Source organism: Vicugna pacos, chromosome 25, assembly GCF_048564905.1.
Source record: "Vicugna pacos chromosome 25, VicPac4, whole genome shotgun sequence".
Classification (NCBI taxonomy): domain Eukaryota; kingdom Metazoa; phylum Chordata; class Mammalia; order Artiodactyla; family Camelidae; genus Vicugna; species Vicugna pacos.
The window spans coordinates 6,994,476-7,017,508 of record NC_133011.1 but is presented as its reverse complement, the minus strand read 5'-3'; the positions used below and the strand labels follow the sequence as shown (position 1 = coordinate 7,017,508).

Genomic DNA, 23,033 nt, shown 5'->3' with positions numbered 1-23,033 from the left:
TGATGCGAGTCTAGACTATACATGTTGAGATACTGATGGAACAACTCAATCTGATAGCACAACCCTAGCACACCATAAACTGTCCTAAATTGGCACACAGAGTTTGTAGTTCAGTCAAGGAATTGAACACGAGACGCCACATTCCAGGACTCATCCTGACTGGCACGCACATTCACGTATGTGAGGCTGAACTGAGCCAGTTACACTAGAATCACTGAGTCATACTCTGGGGTGGAAGGAGAACTCAGAAGTCACCAGAAGTGAATCATAAAACTACAACAGACAACCACAGTTACCTAGTATGGAGCTTAAATAGTCAGCAGCTGGTAAATATAAGTGATGGTGGTTCATGATGAAACTTACATTTTAAATTTTCTTTTCCATCTTACTTTTATCTCTTGAACTTCAAAAGCAATGTAACTCCCAAACTTACAAGTTTTATACATTGAGTACATTTTTCATTTGTATAAATAAAATATTTTAAAATGATTTGGCCGGGGGAGGGTATAGCTCAGTGGTACAGCACATGCTTGCTTAGCATGCACGAAGTCCTGAGTTCAGTCCCAAGTGCTACCAATAAACAAATACACACATACATACATACAATGGTTTGGTGGTTTTTACATATACTGGACTTTTTTTCGTTTCATAACCTTAATTTTGTTGGTTTCTTTTAAAAAATCTTTTATTCTTTGGATTGTCCAAAAGAAACAAATGTTTAATTTACTACTCTTAATCATATACTTTTCCATATAAAATATGGCAAAGAGATAGTAAACTTGGGGGAAACATGCTCTACAAAAGGTCTTCATGGTCTTTAATAACCTTGGAAAGACCATAAAGAGGCATTCTACATAAAAGAGAAGTCGATTCAGACTCCAGTGATTGAAATGCTCAAATTCTGTCTACTATGACATCACTAATTCATTGTGTGACCTTGAACAAGCCACCAGACCTCTCCGGGTGTCGATGTGTAATCACAGATATCTCATTTGTAAAATGGGAGGGTTGGGTTAATTTCCCAACTAAGATTCACTGGCACAGCAGTGCCAAGATTCTGATGCCCCTTGGCCCTCAGGGCAGCTGGACAGTGCCCACAATGGAGGCTCCAGAACCATCACCTCCAGCCAAAAGCAGCCATTTGTTTCTCTGCAGTGAGCTGTGCAAACCTTTTCAATGTGTGCCATGATGTGAAAACAGCTGGGAAGCACTGGACTAGATGGCCTCGGGGTCCCTATTAGCTCTGACATCTTGTAACTATAATTTTAAGTCTGAGCTACTGCCCGTGGCCAACTACCATGTGATTCTATCACCTGCAGTGCCGAGCATGGAGCTGTATTAAGAGGAAGTATTTAACAAATCTGTTACAATGGCTCACACTGCAATGGCATCACTGTAAGAAATCAACATTACTGTAAAAATTAAACAGGTAATTACAGTGTTCTTTACTAGCATTCTACCAATTAGAAATTTCTATTACATAATATCTTAGTTGGTTATCTCTGCTCAGAATGTCAAGGCACACTGTAAGACCCCAAAGCATCACATAAAAGAAAGTAATCTACAGTTAGCATAGCTTCAATACCAACAATAGTATAGTATATTCTAACTTTTATAAGTAACTACTATACACCATGGTAGCCTCACTACTGATCATTCTAAAATTCTGCTGAAGAATTATCATGGCACTTCGAATTACCCATGTGCCCATCACCTCCATCCTTTAGACAAAACAATCACACTTTTCATAGAATTAAAATGTTTGGAGCCAATCAAAACACCTACTTAAATCAAGAGAAAACAAGGTTTAAACACCTTTGATGTCTACAGTGTTTATCCTCAAAGTAAAGCAAAACCAACAAAGGGGGGGGGGAAGCCCACCTTCCCCAAACTAGTTTAAACTAACACGTTGGAAAGTTCCAGGCAATGCATTATCAGAAAAAGGTAAATAAGCCGGAGGGAGGTGGGAGAGGAAAGACAATTATGAGTAAGGAGCTAGAGGGCTGCCAAATAAAGGACAAGTTAAAAACAGAATCTCCATCGCTCAGCTAAGCGGACACAAGGGACATCCAACCTATACAAGCCGGGGATCAAGAAGAACAGAGAAAGAATTATTCCATAATTCCAGGATCACAGGGAAGGGAAAAGGGAGGGAAGAAAGCATCTGGGGGAGGAAGAAGACTTTCGGGGTAAGCTACCTTTGAGTAAGGAAAAGACTTCGAACTCCCTCAGCAGACAAGCCTTCTGCTCAAAGGTTACTTCAAACACTTTAAACCAGCCTTGCAAATAAGCACTGAGCAAGAAATCCTGGGCTACAAGTGCCCCAGGATATTTACATAAAGAGAAAATCGTTCCAGGTTCGGTGTTTTATTTTCATCAGAAACACTGACAGCCACGGCAGCCACCTGTACTGACGGAGCTTTGGAATATAAGGACGGCTACAGGGAGAATTTGTTTTTAATTACCATTCATATTTTAAACTTAACCCATTCCTAACAGCAGATTTGAAAGATAGAGAATATTATAAATAAGAGAATAAAAATTAGCCCTAAGTCTGCCACCAGAAATAATTACTGATAACCTTTTCCTCCATTCATTTTTTAACATGCTATTGAATACTGACTGGAAAGGATGAGTGGTTCATTATGATACCTGAAATGCTCCCCTCCACCTAGCTTTCACCTGTTGAATTTAAAAGTAGAACAACTCACTATGACTTAGGGTGGTATCTGCATAACTTACTGGGAGAAATGGCTGCTCTTGGCTGGAGATGACAGATCTGTGGCTTCACTGTGGGCTCTGTCCAGCTGCCCGAGGGCTCAGGGACATGAGAATCTTGGCACAGCTGTGCCACGGCATCCTAGTTGGGAAATGGTGAGCTAACCCAACTCTCCCATTTTACAGATGAGGATATTGAGACCCAGAGAGGTCAAGCAGCTTGTTCAAAGTCACCCTATGAATTACAATTTGAACATTTCAGAAACTGGCATCTAAGATGACTTGTCTTTCACACAGGATGCCTCATCATGGTCTTCTAGGATACCAAGGACCATAAATCTCCTTTATAAGACACGTTTTCTGAACTGGTTTATCTCTTTGCACATTTTATATGGAGAAGTACATGATTAAAAGTAGTAAATTATAGGTGCCTCTCTTTTGGACAACCCAAAGGCTAAAGGATGTTTAAAACAACAGTAACAACAAAACTAAGATGAAAAACCAAAGTTATAAAACTACGAGATTTTCATTTTTAAATAACTTACACTAGCTTTTTAGATAGAAATAGTCCCCCAGTGTATGTAAATGCAAAAACTTTAAAAATAGTTTATTTAAAATTTATTTTAAATCACATTTCTTTCTAGAAAGGGTGTCTATGCGTATTTGTACTTTCTAAATCTTTCCTAATATGATGACAGAACAATGAACACTTGCTTTGGTTTGCATTTTTGACACTAGTGATTCATTATTAGTCATTTATAATTCCTTGCTAAAAGGAATTATTTTATGCACTCGAGTTGGGCAATCACTAAGTTTCTTGCTTTCAGGCTTAAAAAGACATCCTCATTCAGAGATCAAGTATCCTCCAATTTTTTTTTTTCGGTTTAGTGTTTTAAAAATATATAAATGAGTCCACATGAATGATATTTTGGTGATGACCTGAGGCAAGAATCTAAACAGATTGTGTGTGGGGTTTGTTTGTTTGTTTGTTTGTTTGTTTGTTTTTAAGTATCCAATTTCACAACCTCCTTTACCAGATAATCTGTACCTTCCCCCAAGGACTTATCACAGAATTGTTATTGTACACCCTGGAAAATTTTGAGCGGTGCTATTTTGAGTATTTGTATATTTTTGCACCCATGTTATCCTCTTTTATTATTATAGCTTTCCAATAAGTTGTAATCTCCATTAGTACAAGTCTCTGTGTCATTCCTTTTCCAAATTAAAATACCTATGTATATGTATGTTCCTTTACATATACATTATTCTTCCAGGAAAACTAAAGGAGCGGTGAAAAACACTTCTTATTGAATTGATTGCTGAAGACTATACGCAAAGCTCCCTTAACATCTCAATTTTCTCCAGTCACTTAACATGAATTATTATACTCCTGTTCCAAACATTCAATATCTTTTTTTTTAACGTATAGCCTACTAATGTGTCCCAAATATGATGATTCTCAGCTCATTTGGAGACACAATTCACAATGGGTTTAAAACTTCCTGGTTTTAAAACCCAGCAGATCTAACCCCAGACAGCAGATCAGAGCCCCACCCCCTCCCCCAGCAGGCTTCAGGTCTGCCCAAGGAGGCCTGAGATCTGACACAGCACAGGCACCAGGGCCAGGCCAGAGGGCTTTGTGCCCCAGGAGCAAGGAGTGTGCACTCTACTGGAGGCAACAGGGAGCCACTGAAGGTCTTTAAGTAGCAAGGAGACTGCCGTGATCAGATTTCGGTTTTAGAAGGATAAAGAGAACAGTAAGAGTGGACGGTGAGATTAGCGCCAAAGTGTCCAATAGAGGCAGGAGAACAGCTGGGAATCTCCTGGAGTGCCTAAACAAGCAGTGACAAGGACAAGGGCAGTGGAAAACAAAGAATGATTCTTTGTGATATTTATGACTTGGCAGCATTGCCTCTATTGCTACAGAGGGTGCAAACACTCCAGGGACAGATACAATGAAGCTTGTAAACCTGTCCCCAGGCATGATCTCTCCCCACCTGTCAACAGGCACGAAGTCCCTCTTCCCCATGGGGTGCATTTGCTCAACCAGTGTTAACTGAGCACCTACTATGGATCAGACACCAAGTCAGCTGTTGAAATAAACCCTGGATGGGTCAGTGCTAAAAATCAGCAGGAGTTGTACAGAATGAAGAACAGGACTCTGACATCTCAAAACAGAGCCAAGAATTAGGAATTGGAGTCACCCAGTAAGACTGTTGTATGGCGCCATCACTTTCCAGAGGACACCTACCTCTGCCCCTCCAGGCCAGTGGCCAGACCCAGCTCCCTGCAGATCCAGGAGCCCTGGGAGTGCCTTTCAAGCCTTCCTTGAAGCAGTACCACTGTTTCTATTTTATGGATGATCCAACAGAGACAAGAGAAATCAGGTGCCCTGACCATGGCCACATGCATGGTCAGTACAAAACCCAATCTGGGGTTCCCTGGATTGGCCCTTTGTCTTTGCAATGGATCCCAAGTATTTATGATGGCCCTTAATTCTCAAAATGAAAAGGGAAAGGCCTTTTTCATTTTTTGCTCACTGTTTAATCTTCTCCCCTTGATAGGGGCGAGGTGTTTGTAAATAAGTTCATTTGTGTCTTTTTTTTAGATTTCACATATGAGTGATAACACATGGCATTTTTCTTTCTCTTTCTGGTTTACTTCACTTAGAATGATGATATCCAGGTCCACCCATGTTGCTGCAGATGGCATTATTTGATTCTTTTTATGGCTGAGTAGTATTCCATTGTATAAATATACTGCAACTTCTTTATCCAGTCATCTGTTGATGGAGGTTGTTTCCATGAGGTTGTTTCCATGTCTTGGCTATTGTAAATAGTGCTGCTGTGAACACTGGGGTGTAGGTGTCCTTTCAAATTAGAGTTTCCTCCAAGGAGACATGCTGATGCTGCCTCCAACAGCAACTTTGAGGAAGCTTTAACTTCTACATCTGAAACCGAAAGAGCTAAGATCCCAAACTGTAATGTCTAACTGAAATAAGTTCTGACTGGTTTCCATTAAATCTTTTTAGCCAGTTGTGCTTCAGAAGAAAAAAAAAAATATATATATATATATCTCACATGCTCAACAGATGTGGGCCGTAATCAAAGCCGAGCCGAGCGGAGCGGCACAGCCAGCCAGCTGCAGCAGCTCCCTCAAACAAAAGGTCAGCCGTGTATAATGACATCCCCAGAGTGATATATGTGCACATCAGAAAGCTGAATTTCATGAAAAGAATGTCCAATAAAGCCATCAATTTTATTTTTGGTTCATCTGGCTACAGTTTCTGCCTCCGGGAAAACAGCACGAGGCGGGTACCTAGATTCACATCGGGGCCCCTGGTCCCTGAACCACGACATTCCACACATACTTTCCCAACACAGCACGTTCTGAAAAGCCTGCTCCCTACTTCTTGGCTGGCTATCTGTCTAACAGTCCCTGCCCTTTTATGTGAAAGAAAAACACTCCACTTTACAACATGACCCTCGACTGGGCTTTTTCTGAAAGAAGCTAAACCACCACCACCCTCGTGGCCACCCTGTCTGTTGCAACACCTTCAGAATGAATGACCAGAATGAATAGACTGGGATTTCAGAATTGAAAAAAAAAAAAATGAATGACCAGCTGAAAGTTACAAACACTTGGAGCAAGACAACATCCATCAAATCCTGTTTCCCCGCAGACTATTTTAAGGGAAGAGAAATCATTAGCAGACTTCCCCACAGTTAGCCTAGAAAAAAAGGCCCACCTCTTTTTTAGGGTGGATTCTGAATTCTTCCATCCTTCTTACAGTGCCAGTGTCACTGGTTATTAAATGCACATATAAACCAATGTTTTATAGTGTTGCTGCTGCTCTCAATGAGCCTCCTCCCCTTCCTACCAGGCATTTTGGGCTATAATAGCCATCCCACCAACACCTCCTACAGAATAATTATAAGAGTGGGCCAATTAAACTAATCACCTTGCCACCTATTTTTATCCGGCTTACAGATGTAAATCTCCCCCAGAATGCTGAGAATGAAAGGCTCCTCTCTAATAGCACCCAGGACTCCAAGCGCCACTCCTGGAAGAGGCCCAATACACCAGGGGACAGCTTAACCCCCAACCCAAATTAATAAGTAACATTTTCAAACACGGGGTATTCATGTGTATTCACCACACATTCATCTTCCTTCCTCAAGGAGCTCTAAAGGCTCTCCCAGTCATTATTCCTGAATGACTTCCACACTTCCAAAGCCTGAACTTCATGTTAATGTGGTTCAGCTTCAGCAGCAAAACACCATCAAATCTTCTATGAAAGAGATTACAGAGAATGACAGTGCTATACAATGTGGGATTTTTAGCTGCTGAGAAATCAATTGTATACATTTTTTGAAGAATAGAAAAATACAATTTTTAAAGAGATTTCAAATTCAGAGGTTTATCACTGTAGGGTGAGCCACTGACTACAGTCCAACTGAATTAATAACTCCATGGAGAAATTTTTCCTGATGAATTACACAGACTCTCCTGGCTCTGAAAGGGAGGACACATTTCCATTCAAAGGCCGAGTGACAAGCAGTGAAAGGGAAAAATTCTAACCCCAGGCAAAGAGCAGCAGGTGGGAAATTCACTTCATTTGTGTGAAACTAATCCAGAAACAGACATATGTATTTCCCCTTCCCAGAGAAGGCTGCCACCAGGGGGACGTTACTTCTGGTCGAGGTGACAATCCAAAAGCCATACATACACAGGACTTATCTTACCCTCCACATCCTGAAACTGCTCATTTTGCTCTAAATATCCAATTAGCTTAATAACTATCTCAAATCAGAGATCAGAGATCCTTAAGTTACTTTCCCTGTCTTAGTCATCTAAACAGCTCTCCAAAAAGTTTCATAACATATCATACACTGGAATAACTGCCTACAGAGAAAATCACTTTAGTTTCCTCCTTTGATATCATTACAGCATAAAAATAGCATTAAGAGAGTGTTTCCCAAAGGGACAAAGAGCCACTGCTATCAATTAAGGGAAACAACAGAGGGAAGATTAATGACCTTTTGATAACCTTCTCTTTCCAAAGGACCCAAAACAGTGTCTTTGGTGAAGAACAACGAAAATAATACATAGCTTCACCCTGTGCCCCAACTTTTCTCCAGGCAGAGGGGAAAAAAAAATCAGGTAACTACTTGAAAATTTCACTTTCTTGCAACAGTTGTACTTCAAAAGCTCCTCGGTCAATAAACAGACACAGGAATGTCCTAATTAGGCCACTAAATAAGAGATATTCCCAAGGCTTAGCTTTAAAAGAAGGTTCTCACGTTTGCCTGTTTAGGACGTGCTCCAGACCTCCCGTCACCTCTTAATTTTCAGCTACAGATGTCACCAAAATCCTAGAAAGAGAATAAATGCAAACAAAGACATTCCACTGTATCTCAAGTGAGTATCTTAACTGTGGTATTTTCTAAGTTTTCCAGAAAGGATGGTGGGATACAGAGAAGCATACTCAGCTCACAGTCAACATAACCTTGAAAATTGAATAGTTAATGAAAAACCCTACTATTAAAAAAAAAGTATAAAAAGATTCCAAATCCACTTGGCACGTGAGTGAATAAAGTCATCCTGGTTTTTCTCTCTTGCTGAGTCAAACATAATTCCATTCTACCAGTCATAACTCTTAACAGCTCAGTCCTTTCATTGGGCAAGAAGAGAAAGCATCCATCCACGTTTTAGCGATATCCCTGGATTTAATGTATTATTTTCTACCAAAAATTAGCTTCCCAATCTTTAAAAGGAAGAAAACTGGGGACCTTGTTACAACCACAGCGCAGGGAAAATTCTCACTTCCCAACACAGATGTGAAACAAACCACAAGACATTACTTTCCAAGAACTCTAGACAGCCATCCTCTTTGACAAAGCCCTTTGTTACCTGGACTGCCTTGGGCTCAAGGACCCCACACACATTCTTCAATACAGATAATGTGAGCCCACCTACCTTCTCCAGACTGGAGGCCATAAATCCTCAGAGGCTGCAGCCCTGCTCCAGATACCACCATCGCTGAACAAAAAAGAGTTCATTACATAAACACACTTGCTAGTTTGCAGAGCAGTCTTCCTAGACTCAAGTTGTGCCTCCCAACACCTCTCCAATCTGCCTGTTTTGCCTTTAAGAATCATATACGGAGGCAGGCACAGCTCAGTGGCAGAGTGCACACCAGCATGCACAAGGTTGTGGGTTCAATCCCCAGTGCCACCTATAAATATGTAAATAACCTAATTACTTCCTCCCCCCAAAATTAAAAAGGGTGAATTTTTTTTTTTTAAAAAGGAGTAACACACAGAATTTGCTGGAATAATATATTTCCTGGTGCACTTATCAAGATTTCCCCACTGGTGAAATGCTACTGCCTTAAAGGAAACTCTGCATATGCCTGGTTAACTCCTCATTCCAAATGCTTTTTAAAAGTTTCTTCTCTTTCAGCTCAATTTTCAAAAATACAAAATGGATCATTCACACTGACGTGAGATTCATGTCATTAAGAATGCGGTACCGTACAAAACAGCTGTAACCTGGGGACCAGGAGACCTGGATTTCAGTTCTGATTGGTTCTCCTTGGGCGAATCACGTAACTTCCCCAGGCCTCCGCTCCTTCATCTGCAAAATTAAAGGGTCTTAAAAGGCTCTTGCAGTTCCGAAATTCTGCCATCAGTTTCCTTCCTGGATTGTTCTCTCCAATCCAATCTTCAAAAAGCTCCACCTTCTTTTAACCTCCATATTGTTTTGGCTTTTGCCCTTGGGTGTCCAGGGGAAGAGTCTTTTGTTTAAAAGGGAGCCCTGACATTCCCCAGGGGCCGGCGGGTTAATGCAGGTCTCCCAGAGCAGGATGTGCATAATCAAACTCAGACAGCAGCTGCTGGGTTGGAGATAATCCTAAAAGGACGGCTTCAGACCTCCTCTTTCTCTCACAGTGAAATTGCCTGGCACCAGGCCTGTTCCGGCTGTTTGGACCTTATGTTTTTGGCACATTGCAAACAACATCTTCTGTGGATTCAACTCTCAAAATGCCAATGGATTTTCCTGTTTTCCTTTTTCAAGCTGGCTCTCCAGAAGCAAACACTTCAAAAACATAAGCATGCACAGCGTCCACATGCTGATCCCATATAAACAGCTTGGGGTGGGAAGAGAGTCTTCGAGGGGCAGGGACGCGGGCCTCCTTACTGAAGGGACTACTGCTGTCCCTCTATACACTACGACAGACCAGATTTCATGAAATAGCAAAAGTGAGTAGAACTAAAATCATCCACTTAGAAAAAAAGCTGCATTGATGTATCTCACACTAATTCCTAACACTGATCTAGCATTTCCACCAAGTCACAACCTCTCTCTACGTCACTTTCACGGCCCTCAAAAGTAAAAACAATTCCACCTTGTTTTCCTGGAAATACAATGTGACTCACATCTTAAGTTTGTAAAAAGTCCTATTTGTAGTTTCAAGAGTTGTTTTTTTTTTTTAACAATGTGTACTCATTCAAAAGTAAAAAAGTCGTCATTACCAAGTTTTCTTGGCAAGATTCTATCAACTCTACCTGGCAAAAGTCGTCTTGTTCCAGGAAGTCCTGTGAGAAAAGTGAAGAGGATGTGTTATGAGAGTCAGTTCCAACACTATATAAAGTAAGTAAGCAACAGGTCCTACTACTGTACAGCACAGGGAACTATATTCAGTATTTTGTAGTAACCTGTAATGAAAAAGAATATGAAAAGGAATATATGTATGTTCATGTATGACTGAAACATTATGCTGTACACCAGAAATTGACACATTGTAAACTGACTATACTTCAACTAAAAAAATTTTTTTTAATTAAGAAAAAAAAAGGATAGTTCCAGGTAACAACTGTTGACTGCCTCAGCCAAATTAGTGGCCAGCATAAATTATGAGAAGCTATCAATTTGCTCATATAATTAATGTGACATTACTACTTCTAAAAATAACATAAATTAGCATTTACATTCCTTTCCCATATGAAGTGTAAATTTAAAGGTTTTTTTCTCCCCAAGTTATCCAAGGTAAAAGGGGTATCTTTTGACAACTTGATGTAACTACATGTTCTCATATGAAATCTATTTTGTTGTTGTTTTAAAGTTTCCTGGACTACTCCTTCCAACCAAATCACTATTCCAAAACACACGTTTTAAAATACTTATTCTCTAATAAATATTTATCATTTAGAAAAATTTCTCTATGATGGACCATTAGGAAACCATGGAGAGTAAATTCCACCAATAAATTGTCTTAATACTTTGGACTCTGAAGACTTTACAAAAAGCAAGGTGGGAGGGATAAAGAATGTGTAAACTCAGCTTTATGATCTGGGTCTACCACCTAGGGAACTGGAAGAGTTCTTTTTATCCCAGGGAAGTAAGGAAGGAGTGCCGCACTGGTGTTCAGCCTCCATTCACAGGAGCTTAAGTCCAGCTCACCTCCTCTCCTAACAAGGCTGTCATCTCCATCGGGCGGGGTTCCCACTGCAGAGGGGCAGCAAGCTCCCCAGATACGCCTGATACAGGCTCATGGCTCCATCTACTTCAGGGCTCTGCAGTGAGGATGTCTGGATGGATTTTTGTTGAGGGTGGGCTGGTTTTGTGTGTGTGCTTTTAGGTGGAAGACATTAAAATCAAACCAGTGAAGTCACTGTAACAAATTAGCAAGACAAGGGGGACACGCACACTCCCTGACCGAAAACTAGCGTGGACCTCTTCCAAGTGCTCCACTCTTAGACTCTGCCAGACTTCAGATCAAAAACAATTAGTGGATTAAAACTAACAACTTCAGAGGTGAACCATTTTATTTCTAATTATTATTACCGCTATATTCACGCACCAGCTGTGAACAATTAAAAGCCTATATTTCTAAAATTCCCACGAACCCAAGAATAAAAATAAGACATTTCTGAAAGAAGTTCCAGCTATTTATCTGTAAGTTAACTGCTCTCTCTGTATCCACAAGGCAGAAGCACACAGTGTCACAACAAAATCTTTTTTCTGTCATGCATTTTATCATTAAAAATTAAAATAACCAAGAAACATCACAAAGAACACAGGACTAGGCTTTTTATACCATTAAACTAAGAGACTGGGTCGCTTCCATCCCACCATTTATTTGCTGCCCTGCCTCTTCTCACCAGAACCACCAACATAATGTGAGAAAATTAGTAGGCTATGTTTTTATTCTTTCAGTTACATGCAGAGACAACTAAGATAAATCATACCATTTTTTTAGGGGTGGCCAGGTACACAAATCACAGAATTTTAAGCTGATTGAGGGGGCAGACAGGGTAAGCATTAGAATCTAGCCAACTCCTTCATTTCACAGCTAAAGAAACCCAGGCCCAGAGAATCTGTGTGCAGTGTGGAGGGCAGTCAGAGTCCATGAAGGTCACTTAACCGAGTTTTCTACTGGTAGGGTTAAGCCAAGGACCAGAGGGCTAAAATGTGTTCCACTCCAAACATTCAGAAATGCATTCCATGTTAGGACGAAGAAAAACAAGAATAAAAATCTAACAGCAATCCAACAACGCTGCTACTCTGTTACCCACCCACCCTCCCTACCCCTGGCATGGCCAAGTCTTCTGATACAGTTAATGTCTCAAATTCTGACTTTTTAATTCGTCCCACTTCCTAACCATCTAAATTAATGCCAAAGGAAAGACATCAATCACAACTAAGTTTGTTTGAAGACTCCCTTCTACACACACACATATTTATGTACATGTAGTACTGTATATAGATCATACAATAAATGCAATAAAATCAAGAGTTCAGAAATAAAATCCTTACATTTATGGTCACCTGATTTTCAAGATGGGTGCCAAGAGAATTCAGTGGGGGAAAAGAACAGTCTTTTTAACAAAATGTGTTGGAACAACAAGAAACCACATACAGAAAAATTTAAAAAGTTGTACCCCTATTCCATAACACATGCGAAAATTGGTATTTAACTCAAAATGAATCACAAACCTAAATGTAGGTGTTAAAAACAAAGAACATTAGAATACATAGGAATAAAGCCTTCCAACCTTCACTTAGGAAATGGTTTCTTACATATGACACCAAGAGAAAAATTAGATAAATAGGTTTTCATAAAAATTAAAAACTGTGCTTCTAAGGTCACTATCAAGAGAAAGAAAAGACAGTCCACAGAGTGGGAAAAAATACTGACAAACTGAGTATCTGACAAGGGACTTGCATTAAGAACATTTAAAGAACTCTCAAAACTCAATAATAATAAGACAAATAACAATTTTCAAATGGGCAAAGGACTTAAATAGACTTTACTCCAAAGAGGAAATACAAATGGCTAACAGGAACACAAAAGGATGCTCAGCATCATTAGTCATTAGGTAGATGCAAAACCACAATGAGGTACCATTTCACGCCCACCAGAATGACTATGATCAAAACAACAGAAAATAACAAGTGTCTGCAAGGAGGGAGAGAGCCCCTGTGCACTGCTGGTGGGAATGTAAACTATTTCAGGCACTTTGAAAACCAGCTTGGCAGTTCCCCAAAATATTAAACACAAAGTTACCATTTGATCCAGCAATTCCACTCCTAGGTATACACAGCCAACTGACCAACGGATGAAGAAAATCTGGCACATCCATACAATGGAGACCTGCACCAGTATGGATGAACCTTGAAAACATCATGCCAAGTGAAAGAAATTGGCCACAAAAGACCATATATTAAATGATTTCACTTACACAAAATGTCTAGAAAAAATAAATCTATAGAGACAATCTATAAAGACAGAAGGTAGATTAGCAGTTACACAGAATTTGGACAGAATGAGAAGTGACTGCTGATGGGCAGAGGGTTTCCTTTGTGGGTGATGAAAATGTTCTAGAATCAAATTGTTTTGTAAAGTCAAATCTTAGTTGTGGTGACTGATGCACAACTGAGAAAATACTAAAAACCACTAAACTGTATACTTTAAATGGGTGACTCTTTGTGGTATGTGAGTTATATCTTAGGCTGTTAAATTTTATGTATATATGTACATCAATGGCATAAAAGAGCATAAAAGAAAGACTTTGCCAGTTTTCCTACTGCGTGCCGAAATAAACTATTTTTTAATAAAGAAATAATTTCCAGATAACGCAAGGTATGTTTTGATCCTGAGCTGTGTCAAATTTTACATTTTAGACCAGAACTAAAAACACCAAGAAGGTTATTAGCATAGAGGTGGGGTCCACAGAAAGTCATTCCAAGTTTTCCAGTTTTTCAGCCTAAAGCAATTATTCCCTAACTTCATTGTGTTTAGACATTAACATGCAGAGTCGAGGGTGGGAACCAAGAAAGTGCATTTTTGACAAACCATCCCTCCCCTCTCCCAAGATGATTCTAACACAGGCAGTGTGAGGACAACACTTTGGGCAAGGAGACCCAACCATCTGGAAAGGCTCCTTCGGGTGGTCCTGAGGCTAATGAGCTGTAAGTCAGTGGGCGTGTCATGATCACAGTTGGGCAGCATTTTTCACCTGCCTTGGGATAATTCTGGCCATCAATTTCACAGGCATTTGGGAGATACTCAAATCTGAAAGTTTGTAGATAGATCACTCTGGGTGAAATGTTCGCCTCTGGAAGAGGAAGTTCATCAAATCCTAGAGACCCCCAGAATACAGCACTTGAGCCATCTGAGCTTTCTGGAGTGCACAGCTTTTAATAGAAGTATTAGATTCCAGGACAAGAAAACTATATATCTAGTGTGTAATAGTCGCAGACTAAAATGAGGGGGAAAATCTGCTGGGAATTGTCATCCATAGAACAAGGACAGCTGGCTTGCACACCCCAGTTGTTTCCTGTCTCTAACAGGTGGACAGCCTTCTCCGTACTGTGAGAACTTCACCCCCTACTCCAACCTCTACTTCCCATACCCCCAACCTCCATCCTCCTCTCTGAGAGGAAGAAATCTGAGCTACAGCAGCTAGATGGAGTGGCATCTCTAGGAGGAAATGGTTAGTCATGAAAGATTATGGCATTCTAAATGACAACTGTAACCAACTTACTTGGTCGAGAAAGGAGAAGAGAATAGAACACAATGTTAAAACATGGACTGGAATTTTTAAAACTTTATTCCAAGGCAGTAGATAGAACGGAGGGAAAAAAATTATTTCCTTAAAAAAAAAAAAGTACAGCCATTATAGAACCATAGCAGAGATCAATGGGTTTTACAAATGGAGAAAATGAGACAAAAGAAGTTGAAGGATTTGCCAGTGGCCACTGCTGGTTACCGACAGAGGAAGGTCAGCTGGTAAGAACCCAAGTCTTCTGGCTACCTGTCCAGCATTCTCTTGCTTCATGCAGAACAAAGAAGGAAACACAAAGGGAGTGTTATTTGGACAATAGTAAAGAGATAGAGAAATGGCTCCCAACCTCATTAGTTTCAGTGATGTTTTCATAGTGGCTGCTTAAGCCTCATAAGGAAAGCTTTGTGCTATGACCCACAGGTCAAAGTGATGGTGATACCCCATGACTGTCTCATCCAGTCTGAGAGGTCCTTGGTGCATGTCACCAAGTGATAGAGAAGTGAAGGCTTGGGAGGCTACGATGAGCTCCCAAACGCTTGACAGATGGAGACAGTGGCCCCTCTCCCTGATTCTCTCCATGCTGGCTGGGAGACTGCCTATCCTCCTTTGAAGCCTCTTCCTTTCCCCTCAAGTCCTTCCCCTTCAAGGCCCCTTGCTGTGATTTGAGTTGTCCTTATCTCCCGGGTGCACACCTCTCTGGCTCACATCACAGTCAAGCTGGCTATTCTACCTGATTTAAGGACCTGTCAGAGTCACTTGAAGTTTGAGGCAATGTCAAATTTCAATAGTTACACTGTCCCCAAATTTGGCAAATAGAGGTCTTGCCATCAAGTTTAACAAAGTTGGTTCTAGAACTCCATAATCCTTCAATACGGCAACAAATGGTACCCAGTCTAAGACCAAGTTATCAGGAAAGGAAATAAAATATATTTCAAGTTGCTTGGCTCAGTATTTAACTTCAAAATATTATAAGCACAGTAGAATCTAAGGTTAGATGGAAGCTATAAAGGTGGAATCTCCTCTAAAGATCCCAAACCAATGGCCATTCAAACACACACTTACTTACCTCCAGGCTGGGGCCCTCACTACTTCTGAAGTGGTCTAGTCCATCTCTGCCTGCCTTTTAAGAAAGGGCTTCATTTTGTTCAATCAGAATCTGTCTCCTTGGAAGCTATCACTTCTTTCATTCCTAATTGCCCAAAAGATCCAAGGAGGCAAAGGGTCAGATGAAAGTCATTACATCATATCTTCTTGATGCTTGTTAGATGATGGTACTTTCCGGAAAATGTTTTTATTATTGTTTTTTAAAATTTCCAGCAAAGTAAATACAACCTCTTGCACATGGAGATGCTGAAAGAAAGTAGTTTTATATTAAACAGACTAAAAGGCTCTCCTGAGTGAATACTAAACACATCTGCAAATACTTTATGGTATGGAATTTGGCTGAATCTTCTGGGTTTCCTGTCTCTATTTACACCTCAAGGCACAAAACAACAAAGGCTCATGTAGTTAATGCCCAAGGAGAGGAACAGCAAGCACCAGGAGGCATCTCACAAACGCTCTTAATATTTATTAAACCGACAACAGTGTTTTGGGTAAATCTTATTAACGTAATACACAAAGTTCTGGGCAAATGAAATTTTAATTCATTTACATCAGCTGTGCCTGCAATCCACATTTTTATTAAAAAAGACAGTAAGTATTCAGTTGAGAGGCTTGTAAATAGCATGTTATTTTGAATATGATGCATTTTTTCCTATCATTTAACTCTGTTAAAAGGTGTTCTTTACGCATCACATAGCATGCTTTTAGAATGCTCCAGCTGCATATAATTCAACCATTTATATCATTTCTTCTAAAGTTTGTGGAAAAGTATGCGGTTTTGGAAATTACCTGAAAGCTTCTGTGCAGTGAGTGAGGTATAAAAACATGTATGTGTAAGGAAACAAAACCTTGAGAATGAGGTAAACACAAGTGCAGTTTATAACACTCATCACTGTTTGATGTACTAACGGCCTCTATACAATCTTCAGCAGTTAAAGATGCAAACCATTTCATTTAGAATGTTTAAAAACAAAGCATTTACTGATCGGCCACAGATAAACAAATATACCTTTTCCTTTATGTACATTTACCAACCATTAAAATAAGACATCAAAAGGTACACTGCTACAGTCGCCTATGTTTATAAACTCATCAAGTAAGTCTGTTCTTAAATGCCTTTTATCTCATATGCCAGTAATATTCAAATACTTCATATTCAACTAAGTTGACAGTAATTACTCCCTCATCCCTGGCTTTAGCATCCTCAAGTTCTCCACTTCCCAGTCTTGTTTAGGAACAAAAGCAGGTTAAAAGAGTGCTCACTCTCCACTAAGCCTGCTAATTAATTTGTCACTAAATAGGTGTACACAGACGTTTTCACCTGGATAAAGGGCAATGCCTGAATCCATTTCCAAGATATGACCCCCTCCTCTTCCAACATCTATGACCTCTCCTTCCAATATATGACCTCCCTTCTAAGATACGCACCCACTTTCAAAATACAAATCTACTTCTAAGATATGCACCCACTTCCAAGATACGTCCTCAGGAGTGTAAGTGTAACAACTTACCCTGGCAAAATCAGGCAAGGTGAAGATCAGGCTTGAAAGAGAGAGAAGTTACTGCATTAAGAGCCGGAGCACAGGTGAAGGGACTGACCAGAGGCACTCAGATCAAGCCAATCAAGAGTCAATGACCAGCTATTCTCAGATTCTTACTAGAATAATTTGGAAAAAGCAGCTCTTTCTACCATAACTGCTGAGAACACAGGCTGTTTGTGAGCCTGGAGTTGCCAGGCCACATCTTACCGCCACAAGGGGAGGTCTCTCCCGGTTGTCATCATCATTTAGAATCTTCCCTTCTTTAGTAGTATGACCTCCCCAGATTTTTACTAGGCACATGTAGAAAGTACACTTCCCAGCCTGCACTGCATCCTGTGCGATCATGACTCCATTCTGCCCAAGGGGATGTTAAGCGGAAGCGAAGTGTGCATTTCCTGGCCAGGGCATTAACAGGAACGGGCTTGTCCTCCCCTTGACTCTTCCCCTGGCTGGGGGACAGTAAAGATGGAGCAGCCCCCTTTGAGCCACAGATAAGAGCTGCATGTGAGCACGGTAGAGCCATCCCACCAGTTGTCTTTGGACTATTATGTCAAAGGGAAATAAAACATCTATTTTAAGCCACTATATTTGAGGAATCTCCTTTTAGCAACAGCTGATCTGTTACCTTAATTAGTGTAAGTCCTGGGACTAAATCTAAGAAAGGAAAGTTGCACTGAGAGATGTAAAACCTGAGGCCGATACTTCCGCCTGTTGAGATAGCCCAGCCTGATGACAGAACTACTCCTGGACTTCTCCATTATCTTGGCCCAAAAGTTCCTTTTTATTGCTTGTGCCAGTCTGAGTTGGGGGGACTTCTGTTACTTGCACCTGGAACTGTCTTAACGGCTATCAAATGATGAGGGCTCATGGGCTATGGTTACATCTGCTGATCCTAGGATCAAAGCTGAAGCTACTGAGCCATCCTTTTGTTCCCAATCAATGCCCACTTCCCTGAGTCAACACCAGGCAGAAGCCAGAGCAGCTACACTGCTGCCTCACAAACCTGTAAATTAAGGGCATTTTAGGGACTGACTTCTAAAAAAGAAAACTCATTGTTTCTATAGGGTATTGCCAACTTCAATGTGCTTCTGAGTCACCAGGAGTCTTGCTAAAATGCAAATCAGAAGTCAGCAGTCTCAAGTGGGGTTTGGGATTCTGCATTTCTATGAGCTCCCTCCCAGGTGATCCAGGGCGCACATCTGGAGCAGGAACGCCCTCAGGCAGCGGTCTGCAAGCCCAGCGGCAGCACGGCAGAATCACCAACGCAGCTTAAAAAAAGCACTGATACCTGCGCCCCACAGCCAGGGGCCCTCCTTCCATGGTGCATGGACCCTCAGGGGTGAGGACCACTTCTCAGTAGTTCTCAAACGCCAGCATACCACAGGATCCACCTGGCAGGCTTCCAAACACTGATTGCCGGGCCCCACCCCTAGATTTCTGATAAGTTTGTTGGTCCGGAGTTACGTCCAAAACCTGCATTTCTTTTTTTTCTTTTTTTTTTAATGGAGGTACTGGGGATTGAACCCGACCTCCTGCATGCTTAGCACCCACTCCACCACGGAGCTACACCCAGCCCCCAGACTCACATCTCTAACAAGCTCCTAGGTGACACAGATGCTGCTCATCTGTCCACACTCTGAGAAGCACTGACCAAATACTAGACATAATGACTCCTGCACAGACCTCAATTTCCACTGAGAACAAACAGCTTTATCTGCCAGTTTTATTCTATCAATGCTCTGGAACATCTATCATAAATACACTGGGGGAGGGGAGCAAAATTCACATTTCCACTTCCTTAATTTCTAAGATAAGTCTCAGTGCATGCTTAATACTTTGTAAAGACACATTTAACCCTACTGTCACCAAAAGAATAAACAGTAATGTTGAGTTTCCTTCTGGCTATTACAGGCGCCTTGGAGTTAAAAGCCTATGAATCCTACCAAGAGCTCACTTTAACAGCTCACTCAGAATGATACTTCCTCCAACTCTATTGTAGGACAGATACACGTTGAGTGGCAATTTCTAAAGGGTCAGCATTTTAATGCTATCCTGCAGAGCCATTTTTAAAAGCTTTGAGAACTCTAGAATTCTGAAAAAAGGTTTTTTTCCCCGAGTCAATTAAAGATACCCCCTTTTATTCAAGGGATGGAAAATTGTGTCTCAGAGTTGACTGAGGGCAAACATGCTCCCAAATTAGATATCTGAACAAAGTAAACCATGAATAGATTAGATAATGGGCTGCTGCTTTTTCACTTGAGCAAGAACTAAAGACAACTCAGATGTCTTATTCACAGGACTAGCCTAAAGCACTCGCTCTTCCCGACTTCAACCGGAAACAGTAGAGTTCCGTGAAATTAATTCGACTTGAACCAGGTCCAAGCAACTGAACTGAAGTGCAGTTACAATTAGGGCCATCATTAAGACACGTGTGCACGGCTTATACACGACCAGCACATTCAGACACGTCCAAGAATACATTTCCAATCAGTAAAACACACCATCTCCCCATTCAAAGCATGAACTCAGGCAAATCTAATAAGCTGACCAAACACGCTTTTCTGCAACCAGGCCCAGAGGACAAGCATCCTTTGTTCCACTAAGGAAAGTTTTCAAAAGGAAAGGCAGATATTTCAAATTTTTTACGACATTCTCAGATAAACTCAATTTAGTCATGTATAATCTCTCATCTGAAGAGCCCTCAAATGTGTCCTAATCCACCAACATAAGTATCCGAAGAGTAGGAAACAGCAGCAAGAGATGCTGACGAGAAGAGTAGAAAAAGGAAAAGCTGCAGGGAGAGAGCATTTCCTGATTCTCCGCAGCTAAGACCGTGAGGGGAACAGACCCGACCCAGGAAGCCACTGCGTTCCCTGCGATGTGGTCACACGTGCAGTAGAGAGCATGGTTTGAGAAAACAAAACCTAACCTGCCAGACTTGCAAGCTGGAGGAGACCCAGAAGAAGCATCACCTGAGCAGTGGTTCCCAAATCTTCTGGACGTGAGAATCACCTGGGGAGCCTTGCACTGTTGGCTGAGCTCCACTCCCATGGATTCAGATTTAATTGGTCCTGGGTGGGGCCCAGGCACAGAGAGCTTGTAAAAGCTCCCTGGGTGAATTTAATGTGCGGGAAAGGCTGAGAACCACTGATCTAGAACATCCTCGTCCCTATCCAGATGAGTGAGAACTAAGAGCTAGGAAAGGAAAACACCTCTTCTTTTCACCGAAACATGAGTCACAAAAAAAATAGGAAAAGAAAAAACTCCAGCCTCTCCTTCAGTCTTTCCTATCTGGTCAGGGGCACCATCATTCTTCTCTGTCTCAGATTTAAAAACTCAAAAGAGGATCCCTTCTTCTTTGATGAGCATACCTAATTAGCCATCCATTTCAATCAGCGTCAATATTGAGACTAGTTCCGGCCCCACGCCCCGCACTCTCCTAAATGCTTGACATGCTGTAACTCATTCATCCTCAGGGCAACTCGATGAGCTGGCCACGGTGACTCATGTTCTCAGAGGAGACACTGAGGCACAGAGAGACTAAGCAAACTGCACAAAGCCACACAGCCAGATACCGGCGGAGATTCCCGTTCACTCTACTCCTCAGTCCTCCCATCACCAGACCGAAGCCCGCGGAGAGAAGACCTCAAGGTAAGATGCTAAATGTTGATAAAGAAATCAGGCCATGGGTGACTTCGAATGTTAGGTCAACCAAGGCAAATGAAGGGTCTGACTGTCGCTGCTGGGGGGGCCACATCCAGCAGACTGCATTAGAAGGTGAATTATACATTTAAACACTCACTGCTCTCTTGAAAGATTACAGTATCACGCCAGGGCTATATAAAGCTAGAAAAACTCAAGATCTGACTTCTGCTCGGTCACCTAAGACAGCCGTGGCAAGTGATACCACCGAGGGGTTGTGAGACAATTATAGGTCAGGAATGGGAAGAACCCAACATCGTTCTAAGTACAGAGGAGGTGATCAGTGTAGTAATTTCTCATGTTATGGTCTTCTAATCAAATCCGTTTCTCAAAAATATCATCCTCCAGACTTATTTTCTGAAAAACTGTAAGTCAGATACACGTTATTACACAACGATTTATAAAATTAGGACTCAAGAGAAAAATGTCAGGAGAAAAGATAAACCTACATCCAACACTGGCAAAAAGCACTTCTGCCTGGGCCCTAAATGCCACACTCTTTTCCCTGAAGGCACTGATATAATTTTAGTATAAAAATCCAAGGAATGCTCTTCCTCCCTCAACCTACAACAGCATTTTGCTCCCCACATAAAATGTGGTATTAATTTGTAAGGATTTTGCTTCTGGTTTTGATTCTTATCTCCTCTTCTTCCTACAAGTTTCCACAATCTCCCTAAGATTCACAAATCAACTTGCCTTCAGCCCCTGATCTCTCTGGGTCTTCCAAATCCCAGTGCTCTCAGCCCTGCCTCTCCTAATTAGCCAAAAGATTCACAGACAATGAAAGAGTTAGCAGGAACACTTGTTTTTTGCTGAAAATTGAGAAATGATTGAAACATCACTTTAAATCATTCATTTTGCACAAAACACACAAACCACTCTGATGCAGAGTATTATAACATATAATACATATTCCATTTGGAACTTCATTTATTCATCAAGCATGTGCCAGAAGTGGTGCTAATTGTTAAAGTAGGGAATGAGGGAGAAGGAGCCAGAAAGGAAATGTTTTATGGTAAGGAAAAAACAGTAACAAATCAGATGGCCTGGGCCCAACTTATACCTCTAACTAACTATGTGATCTGGGATGAGTCAACTCCAGCTCTAAAGTCCACTGTTACATACTGAAAAAGCAGAATCCAAAAGAGTACAATGAAAATCACCCCAGTACTTTTATATTTCTTTCATTCTTCAGCTAAGACTCTTTGATCTTAACTGAACACAAAATACAAGGTCCAGCTCTCAACTTTAATAAGAGTCCAAAGCTTATATCCAATGAAACTGGATGAAATGTAAGATTTCTTTCTCCCCCGACAAAAATATCAATAGATTATTCGGGTTCAAAATAATTTCTCACTCTTTGTGTCTTTTGTACATTTTAATATTCAGAAGTCGCTCCTTGGTGAGGGAAAGGATAAAAGTATGAAAATCCAGGGTCTGATTCTGGTTTCTCTCTAACACACTGTGCCTCTTCAGGGAAGGTTTTTTGTTTTTCTGGGAAAGCAGTGACTTCTATAAGAGGTTCTTCTTGTCCTTCTCAGCTGTAGTTCACAGGTAGTTTTGATCGCTAGATATGTCTAGCTAGAGTCAGATAAAAACAAACTGATGCATATTCTCCATATAATGCATATGTGGAATATGGGCCCAACCCATCTGCAATTACCCTAAATAATCCAAAGGCAGGTAACAGTTGCTTGAAAGGTAGGTATCATGTCATTTCTTATCAACTTGCAAGACAAGCAAAGAGTTGATGTGCAGTAACTTAAGTTAACTATTAACTGACTGACTTACCAAATATAAAATTTAATTCACTAACTGATCAGGACAATTACAAAATCTAATCAACTCGAACATAATCAAAATACCACTCTCATCTAAATGAGTTCAGAAGTGA

The 23,033-nt window shown here is 40.9% G+C and overlaps 1 protein-coding gene across 2 annotated transcripts in view; it reads right to left on the bottom strand.

The window, feature by feature from the left end:
* The window catches only part of SDC2 (syndecan 2), a 103,008-nt gene that overhangs the window by 67,643 nt on the left and 12,332 nt on the right, over positions 1–23,033 (bottom strand). The window contains exon 2 of one of the 2 annotated variants that reach the window (XM_072949490.1): positions 8,698–8,760. The exons of the other annotated variant lie outside the window; for it this stretch is intronic. Coding sequence (XP_072805591.1) covers positions 8,698–8,718 — 21 coding nt within the window. The 5' untranslated portion in view covers positions 8,719–8,760. The remainder of the gene's footprint in view (positions 1–8,697; positions 8,761–23,033) is intronic. 2 annotated transcript variants of the gene reach the window in all.